The sequence below is a fragment of the Micromesistius poutassou genome (assembly GCF_964030765.1).
Source record: "Micromesistius poutassou genome assembly, chromosome: 14".
Classification (NCBI taxonomy): domain Eukaryota; kingdom Metazoa; phylum Chordata; class Actinopteri; order Gadiformes; family Gadidae; genus Micromesistius; species Micromesistius poutassou.
Window position 1 is genome coordinate 2,232,601 of NC_140284.1, and position 10,000 is coordinate 2,242,600.

The following is a 10,000-nucleotide window of genomic DNA, read 5'->3' on the forward strand; positions in this document are numbered from 1 at the left end:
CTACTACTACTACTACTACTGCTGCTACTACTACTACTACTACTACTAGTACTGCTACTACTACTACTGCTACTACTGCTACTACTACTGATATTAGCAGATATTAGCAGAACTGGATCCAAGATTAATAGTTCTACTACTATGAAGTACTTTATGTAACTACAGAGCTGAGTAGTGATCATCCTGCCCCACCGCTACGACTACTACTACTAATACTATTATATTGATCACAGAGACGGTATGATTCTGATAACCTAGCACAATAAAATACTCACTATCTAGTTGGCTCTAGTCAAGCCAAGAATGCAGTATAAATTTGATTACCCATTGCAATAAGGTATTACCCTGAACACAGTACAAAGTCTGTCAATACAGACTTTTTTTACAATAATAGGATAAACTGATAATAGAGGATATTATTTTGAGAAGTTAATACAATAAAGTACTTCTTTGATTACCAGTACATTAAATAACGGTTGTGTCTTCAGGTTATAAGGAATTGCAGTCAATACAATTGGAAGAAAGTATGCATATTTTATGAGCGCTGGATAGATGTCATTTATAAATATCCCCAGACAGTTCAAGAAGTCTCGGCGGCCTTCATCTCTAATCCAATATCTTAAAACCAGTGTAATCCCAGACTTTATTCAGTGTGATGTAACATCACTCCCTCACCCCCCCCCCTGACATCTGCACCAAAAACCTACTAGAGGCAGACTGCCCCCCTAACCACAACACCCCCTTTCACAGTGACTATCTCTGCTGGAGTTCTCCAACCGTAAAGTGTCTCGTTCAGCACTAATTCAGGATCCAAGGTGGACTAGAGTTAATAGAGACAAAACCCTGGATGGATTGACACATGGGCACATTCTATTTCTGAGAAAGCTTCTAGTTCGGATATTTCTGAACGGAGTAATATTACCTGCAGTAAAAAGAGACATATTGCAGGTTTAAATGTGTACTACACACAACTCCAAACATGGAAGCTGGGGTGGCAATAACTCAGGAGGTAGAGCAGGTTGACCGGTAACCAGAAGGTTGCTGGTTCGATCCCCGGCTCCTCCTAGCTAGAGTGTCGAGGTGTCCCTGAGCGAGACTCACCCTCACCCTGACTGCTCCCGACGAGCCGGCTGTCACCCTGCGTGGTCGACACCGCCGTCGGTGTGTGTGTGAACGTGTGCATGAATGGTTTGTAAGTCGCTTTGTAAAATAAAAGCGTGAGGCGACTCCCGATGTAAATGAATCAGGCAGTGTACGTGTCGCCACGTGTCCAGGAGCTACTACATCATGTGCATGATGGCCATCACGTTCCTCAACCTCATCGGCATTCCCATGGAGATCGCCTTCCTGGACGGGGTGAACGGCCTGGGCTGGGAGCGCTTCAACGTCTTCTCCGACACGCTGTTCCTCATCGACGTGGCGCTCAACTTCCGCATGGGCATCATCCCAGAGGACAGCGAGGTCCCCACACACACACACACACACACTCCGCACACAAACACACAGCGAGGACTTTAATCCCATCACAGACAAACACCGTCCCCCCATCTGTAATCCACCTCAACACACATATTAACGAGATTAGGATCCACCAGCCCCCATCCCACGGTCCGCGGGGAGCCCCCGTGGAGTTCTGTTGCCGTGACAAAGGCCCCGGGGTCAGATTACAAATACCTAGAGGCGTGACGTTGTCCAATTAGGGCTGTGACAGACGATATGTGTTTGTCTGCTCTCTGCTCTGCTCGGATGGACTCGGGCCAGCTTAGAAAACCATCTGCGTTGTTTGGCTCCAGCCGTTACTCAGGACCGTAGCTGTGTGTGTGTGTGTGTGTGTGTGTGTGTGTGCGTGCGTGCGTGCGTGAGATCAGCATATGATCATTTGCAGTTCAGCAAGACATTCTAAAAATCCAGAATGTCTTGCGAATCTAACCGTGTTTTAACCGTGTCATTTAACCCTTTCTTTTTTTGCCATGTGTTGCCTGGTCCTGTGTGACAGGTCGCCATTTTGGATCTCAAGCAGATCCGGATGAGCTATTTGAGGAGTTGGTTCATACCGGATGTGATCGCAGCGTTCCCCATTGGATACATCCTCTTCTTCGCGGTAAAGTTTTAACATTGACCTCACGAACTGACCTGTATCTGGTCTGGAGTCAATTATAATGAATGAAAAACATTGTGAATATTGTTCACCCATAAAGTGGGTTTTCAGAGTTCACCTGGACTCTACGTAGCCATTCAGTCCCTTATTTGTCCGTTGCACTATTGTTTGTTGTACGTCCTGGCAGTTGATGAACGCACTTAATGCAGGTTGTAGCATGTGCTTAATTGTGTTGTGCATGCATGTTGTGTAGCATGTACTTAATTGTGTAGCATCTGCAGTAGCTAGCTATCACTGCTGTGTACGGGGAATGGGGTCGGCCTGGCGACTGTCAGTACTTGCACTTGGTTCTATGAACGTCTTTACTGTACCGACGGCGGTATATTGTTTCACTTCTTCTGACAAATGTACTTATTGTAAGTCGCTTTGGATAAAAGCGTCTGCTAAACGCCCTCAATGTAAACGTAAATGTCTTCTGTGTTCTCTCGCCACAGGACTTGCAGTACACCAACGAGGACAACCCCTCCAAGGCCAACAGAATGATGAGGATCCTCATGTTCGTTCGGATCCTCAGCCTCATCCGTCTGGTGCGGGTGTCCCGACTCGTGCGCTTCTTCAACGAAGTGGAGAAAGTGAGTTTGGAAGTGCGGCCGTGCAGATTAGAAACCCAATCATACTCCTATTCTTCTCAGCCGTCTCGAGTTGCACACACACACCTTCTTCACGCCTCCGGCTCGCGTGACTGCACGCTTTTGACTGATGATGCAAAACAGATTACCATCAAGGTAAGGAGTCTCGAAAGGAATCGATGTGTTGCCCTAAGATAGGACGTAGAGTTCTGGATTGTTAGGAAGGTTCTATTTATTCATGTCAGGTTGAGGTCTTCTGAATGACTTATTGAATTCCGAGTTTCCACTTTAAGCTGCTCTGATTGTACTCAAAGACCCCTAGATCTACCGAATAGTTTGATACATCTAAATGGTCCTTATTTATATAGTGCTTTTATCCAAAGCGCTTCACAGTGTTGACTGACATTCACCCATTCATGCACACATTCACACACCGACAGCGGAGTCGACCACGCAGGGCGACAGCCAGTTCGTCAGGAGAAATTAGGGTGAGGGCGTCTCGCTCAGGGACACCTCGACACTCAGCTAGGGAGGAGCCAGGGATCGAACCAGCAACCTTGCGGTTACCAGCCAACCCCGCTCTCCCTCCTGAGCTAATGCCGCCCCCATACATACATACAACTAACAGCTGGACGGTACGATTGAATTAGATGTACTTGATTATCCCAGAAGAAGAAGAATAAGAGTGTCACATGAGAAAGTACCGCCATGGCAGTAACCTTGCTCTCTCTCTCAGGTGTCCAACGCTAACCTGGAGGTGGTGCGGCTCTTCTTCCGCATCCTGTCCCTGTTCATGATGATCTTCCTGCTCTGCCACTGGAACGGCTGCATCCAGTACTTTGTCCCGATGCTGGAAGAGTTCCCCGCCGACTGCTGGGTCCGCAAGGAGAACCTCATGGTGAGTCACATGGCACTACGCGAGTCACGTCATGGAATCAAAGAATTATGGATTCATAGGATGGAACCATGATGCACTCATGCTAAGTGACAGACTATGTAATAGAATAATGTAATGGAAGCATGTCATAATAATAGGAATTTGAATCCCAGCATTCATTCTGGAACTATCCCAGGTTGTAAACATAATAAGGCGTGAGGCAGAGATGGGCGTCATTATAGAGTGACCTCTGCGGTCCATCCTGTGTTTGCAGAACGCCACGGTGAGCGTGAAATACTCCTGGGGGGTGTTCCGGGCTTTGTCCCAGATGATCGCCCTCTCCTACGGCTCCATGGACGCCCCTACGAGTAGGCTTCTCTTTATATCACCGTATTACACACTGTGTGTGTTTTGTATACACACCGGGGAAGGAACCCAAGACTACGGTTTACCTCGTTGTGATGGTGATCAGACTCCTGTGCTCCTCTCGTCTCCAGACTACGTGGAGCTGTGGATCGTGATGGTCAGCATGATCTCCGGCTGCATGATGTACACGGTGCTGGTGGCCAACGCCACCACCATGATCGCCAACACAGACCCCACCGCCAAGGAGTACAAGAGCAAGGTCCTCTTCTCGTCTCTGTACAGTGTACTGGCACCAAAAGACACACACACACACACACACACACACACACACACACACACACACACACACACACACACACACACACACACACACACACACACACACACACACACACACACACACACACGTTATCACTTGCTCATAGAGTCTATTTTTTGTAATACAGTAATTGTCAATAAAGCCAATGATGATGGCCGTCCTTCTTGCTTATATCGGCGTCCTGCCCAGTGGGGTGTGATGTTACGGCTTCTGGTGCCGTGCTATGATACTTAGTGTTGGTGGTTAGTGCTGCAGGTTGCTATGATGAGTGCTGAAGACGCTGTTGTTGTTGTTGTTGTTGTTGTTGTCGTTGTTCCCCTGTAGATGTGCCGTTTGGAACACTACATGACCTTCATGAAGCTGCCCCCCGAGCTGCAGCTGCGGATCAGCAAGTACTACCAGGCGCGCTACGGGGGGAAGTGGTTTGACGAGAACGACGTCATCGACACGGTCTCCTCGGCGCTGAAGGAGGTACGCGCTCGTACAGGGCTCATTCTGCTCATCACGTATCTCAACTGAGATCAACAAAACCAAACTCCTGAACTAATCTAAGATAAGAAAAACCGTACGAGCGGGAAATAGCATAGGCTGCTCATTTCATATAATAAGATCGTCTCAAATAGAATAAGATCGACTAGGATGAGTTAACGATCTAAGATGAACTTGAGCTCACGTGGATACATTCGGATAAGGTGAGGCGAAGGTAAAGCTACAGAACAAAACGCTGCTCTGTCCCACACAGGAGATGCTGCTGGCCATGTGCAGCCGGCTGCTCAAGAAGGTGCCCATGTTCCAGGCGCAGGACGCGCACTTCATCAACGCCGTGCTGCTCAAGCTCAGCTACGAGGTGTTCCTGGAGGGCGACGTGATCGCCCGGGAGAACGCGCCCGGCGACCGCATGTTCTTCATCGACCACGGGGAGGTGGGCCTGGAGGCCGCGTCCTTCCAGAAGGACCTCTGCGACGGGGACTACTTTGGCGGTGGGTTCAACGTAGGGAGAACGCGGACACCCTTCTAATCCGGGGAAGTTCCCCCGATTCTGGTGGCCTGTCCCCCCCCCCCCCCCCCCCCCCCGATCCCATTTGAATTGTGTTTGGCTGGTCTACCAAAGCGATAGAAACATCATAGTGAAACATTGGGCATGTACTGCGCAATGTTTTACAGTATTACATTCACAATGACAAGGATAGGTTACGTGTAAAAAATGTCCCATCAGATATAACATCAGATATTTGGTTGAAATACGGACCGCGCCAACCTACAAAAGTCTCCGTCTTTCATTTCATAAATATGGTCACCTTAGTACAACGCAATGGTGGTATTCACTACAACAGTGCACCTGTGTGTATAGGTTTGTTTATCGGCCACTCTGGTTACGAGTCATGTCTGTCATTCATGGCAACAACCAGCTCAGTGGGAGGAGTCAGGTTTGCTAATTGACACCTACAGTCCCCTCGAAAAGAACAAGTCTGCCACCCAAAAATAACCCAAACCCAAACGACTCAGCAGTGAATGTTTTAATTGACTACAACGCGCTTTCCCAATTTGAGGGGCTTTTGAAAATGTACAGATTAAGGATTGGACGGATTAGGACCAAATTGCTCTTCATCAGGCTAGCCTTGCACAACCTTACAGCAGCAAGCTCCCAAATGAACTGGGCCGCGGTCGGCGCGTGGTGACTCAAGATTAAGTAGTTCCCAGTTGATGTGTCCCGTGTTTTGATTGGTTCCCAGCAGAGATCTGTGTGCTGACCAAGGGGAAGCATCTGGCCACAGCGCGGGCTCTGACCGACTGCCAGTGCTTCTCTCTGTCCTGGCAGGGCTTCCAGCAGGCCCTGCAAGGCTTCCCCGACGTCCGCAAAGACCTGGAGAAGCTGGGCCATCTGCGAGCCGACCGGGGCCCCAATGGGGTGTAGGGGCCCCGGGGAACACAGAGGGACAGAGCTCTGCTGAATCAGCTCGGGTACCGAGACAGCTGCTGGTGGACACACACGCTTTGTCCATTATCCAAGTATAGGAAAACACTTGGTTTTATACAAGAGCTCAAGTATAAACACATAGAAAAGATAGGTTTTGTACAAGTTTTCAAGTATGAAGAGCAACGTTTTTGAATTGATTTTATACTTGAAGTTGTTGAAGGACATTAAATATATTAGTACAAGTATTCAATTGTAATCAGTTTAAACCAGGGAGTACTGGTACTAGTATCCTAACTCTGGGAATGTATTGTTGAAATTATTTTTTATAAGAGCCATATATTCATATTATTTTGCAAACATATCCACCGTGTCGGACAGTGGGATACATGTCTTCTGCTTGGATTATTAAGAATCTCTTTTTCGCAACAGTAACTTTCCGACTAGAGTATATATAGCTTTGACTCCTGGCTCATTGCCATAATGTATTGTGATTTTATGATGATGTTGAACATTTTTAAGTTTCAAGCGGTGAATAACATGTGCAATAAATACTTTTTTTTTTTTGGAAAGGGGCTTTTATTTTGAAATGACAACAAAAGACTGTCGGTGGTGCCTCTTAAATTGGAGCTGCCCACACATCCACCTGGATCTGCAAACCAACCAATCAGAGGAGGAGGATGGCTCGCAGCTGGTTTGGGATAAAATGGACCATGCCACTACATCCCCCTCTGGAAATACCCCTTTTATAACTTTAAGGTCTAATAAAGTGTGTTATTAGCCCCGTCAGAGCTGGTCAATGTGGCCCGGGAAAGGGAAGTCTGGGGCCCCCTGCTTGAGCTGCTGCCCCCGCGACCCGACCCCGGATAAGCGGTTGACGATGAGGATGAGGATGAGGAAAGTGTGTCACCCACCACTGCAACACACACACACACACACACTCCTGAAGACCACTTCTACACATACACAGTAACAGAGACACACACACACACACACACACATATGCAAGAACAGAGGCAAGTAAACACACAGGTACATGTTGGCTACTTCTTTGTGACAGGCTACAAGGACTGCAGCAAACGATACAACTCAACTCTGGTGTCTCTTGGAGCTCAGAGCAGTTAGTCAGCAGGAATAACTGGTCTCCGGAGGGCCAGCTGCTCAGAATAGACCAGGCGGAAAGAGGCACCACCACCAACCTGTCTCTGGACCACTACAGTAGCTGTGTCAGCATGCGAGGAGAACACAAAGCACCAGCAGCAGCCTCCCAGTCCTACTTTGGAGATGAACGCTACAATGCAGCTGCAACAATGCGAACCGCCACGCTAAGTTGGAAAGGGCTTTGTATTTAATGAAGCCGTCCATGATTATATATATACATACATAATGGCTTTATTTGATCATGTGTCTTTGTTCTACTACTTTGGCTCAGTAAGTTTGTTAAATGATTGGGTTGCATTGCAGTAATGTAATAACCAAAGTCCCACGTCATGTGGTGCTTAATGGAATAACAATGCCGCAGAAAGTTGCACAGAAGGCGATGGAGTTATTTTACAGAGCAGGAGCCGCCCTCTGGTGGACAGATGGTCTCTAGTACGGGCACAATACGGCCCTCTGTTAGGACCGCTGCTGTCCCTTTCAACAGTTCCAACTGGAATAGCCGACTGACTTTTTAATTTCTATGTAAGAGAACTAAGAATGAGATTTAAATTTTTATTCAAGGGTAAATTAACTACGTGGAGTAAAATTAAAAAGTATATATATATATATATATATATATATATATATATATACACAGTATATATATATATATATATATATATATATATATATATATATATATATATATATATATATACACAGTATATATATATATAGTATAACATTTTGAGATATTAGGATTCCATATGAATGTAAAAACGAATAATTGAAATTCAAATCAAGAACAGCTTGAGGGGTTCATCTGGAAAATATGATTTTAGGGAGTAAATTAAACACAGGACAAATGAAACACTCAACATTCAAGTTGTAGTGTGTAGAATTGAGTATATCTAGCAGAACGCAGTGGCAGAAATGGACTATAATTATATAACATTTGTTTTAATTAGTGTATAAATAATAAATGGAGAAAGGGAGTAGGCTCTCTTCCACAGAGCCCACTGTGTTGCTTTTTTGGTCATCATCCTCTGTAAAATGGCTTTAGACCATTACCAGTGCATTAGACAGGGGTTGGACATGCAACATAATGATACCAGCTGTATCTTCAGTGGTGTGTGAAGGTTTTGTGGACCCATCAACAAGTGGAATGGTGGTTTTGTCCTGGAGACGGCTATCCTCTGGGTGTCCTCGGGTGAGAGGACACAGGAGTCACACCTGTCAGAAACAAGTGTTGTGCAATGTTCTCACCGTCGACTGGTCCCTACACTGCAGCGACCGGCTGGTTCATGCCCACTCTATCTTGTGGGAAATATTCAAGTTAACATTAATTTCAGTGATTAAAATAACAATTATTAGGATATTCATTGACAGGGTAATACTTTAAAGGGATAGTTCAGGATTTTGGCCATCGGGTCTCATTTCCAAGTGAGCCGGTGTGTTATTTATCATTGGAGACCGTTTCAACACTTTTCATTCAGACCTTCTAGTTGCAGAAATCGCTGGTGCTAGGCTAGCGCAAGTCGAGGGGAACTGCTAGCCTGCCAATAAAAACAGTTTTACCCACTCCCGAGGCAAACCAATTATAATGCCCGACTATCAATGTAAATGTCTGTGTTGATAGAATAGTGTTAGAAATAAACTTACCCTTGCATCGCATTGCATTTAGTTTATAATCCATGTAGTTGGAAGCAAGCTACGGCAGCGGCGGACTGATATTACCTGGAGTGCACTTCTCTGTTTACGTGCTGTAGTGAATTGGTTGCTACACCGGAGCAAAGTGAAATTCCACCGCTGCTGAGAAAGTAGTCCCCCAAAATGTAATGTGATCATTGCGATACAAGGATAGTTTTATTTCTAATATTATTCTATCAACACAGACATTTACATCGATAGTCTGGCATTATAATTGGTTTGCATCGGGTGTACTTTGGAGTGGGTAAAACTGTTTTTATTGGCAGGCTAGCGGTTCCCCTCGACTTGCGCTAGCCTAGCACCAGTGATTTCTGCAACTAGAAGGACTGAATGAAAAGTGTTGAAACGGTCTCCAATGATAAATAACACACTGGCTCACTTGGAAATGAGACCCGATGTCCAAAATCCTGAACTATCCCTTTAAGATAGTGATACATTAATCAGCAATAAATTAACATTAGTTAATACAGTAATAAGCATTATTATATAGCATAAGGGTTAGGGCTGGTGGTTAACCCCAACCCTATTTAATTGACCCTTGTATGAATGAACACCTTAGTTAGAATGAACACCATTAGTAAACATTTTCATGGCAAAAAATATATTATCCACCAGTCTCTCGGATGGGTTAAAAGCATAAATTTTCTGATTAAAATCTGAATGTTTACTTGAATGATCCGATATCGATTTATAAAATCCTATGATCGATTTTTTCTATATAGATAGTGCGTTCACACCAAAAAACGAAGGCCGAACAGAAAAGGGAGGGGGGGGGAAGCTCTGGCCTTATTTATTTACACTAGCTGCCTGGTTAAAATTGAAAGTTGTTTATAATTCACTGAGGTTATGTATACATGGTTCATATATGGGATTCTCTCTATCCCAGGGTTCAGATTCTGTCACGTCCTTTCATTACATTCCTTGTTACAATGCTTAGTTGATTTTT

At 45.4% G+C, this 10,000-nt stretch overlaps 2 protein-coding genes across 2 annotated transcripts in view; both read left to right on the plus strand.

Annotated features, from left to right (window-relative positions):
* The window catches only part of LOC311358739 (potassium/sodium hyperpolarization-activated cyclic nucleotide-gated channel 1-like), a gene marked incomplete at both ends in the record, with an annotated part of 7,286 nt that extends 1,082 nt beyond the window's left edge, over positions 1-6,204 (plus strand). The window contains 9 exons of the mRNA XM_084478866.1: positions 1,275-1,461; positions 1,997-2,101; positions 2,593-2,730; positions 3,464-3,625; positions 3,879-3,972; positions 4,102-4,229; positions 4,614-4,760; positions 5,032-5,269; positions 6,026-6,204. Coding sequence (XP_084334992.1) covers positions 1,275-1,461; positions 1,997-2,101; positions 2,593-2,730; positions 3,464-3,625; positions 3,879-3,972; positions 4,102-4,229; positions 4,614-4,760; positions 5,032-5,269; positions 6,026-6,204 — 1,378 coding nt within the window. The remainder of the gene's footprint in view (positions 1-1,274; positions 1,462-1,996; positions 2,102-2,592; positions 2,731-3,463; positions 3,626-3,878; positions 3,973-4,101; positions 4,230-4,613; positions 4,761-5,031; positions 5,270-6,025) is intronic.
* Positions 6,205-7,084: 880 nt separating this feature from the next.
* sctr (secretin receptor) overlaps positions 7,085-10,000 on the plus strand; it is a gene marked incomplete at both ends in the record, with an annotated part of 18,669 nt that continues 15,753 nt past the window's right edge. The window contains one exon of the mRNA XM_084478867.1: positions 7,085-7,105. Within this exon, the coding sequence (XP_084334993.1) occupies positions 7,085-7,105 (21 nt within the window). The remainder of the gene's footprint in view (positions 7,106-10,000) is intronic.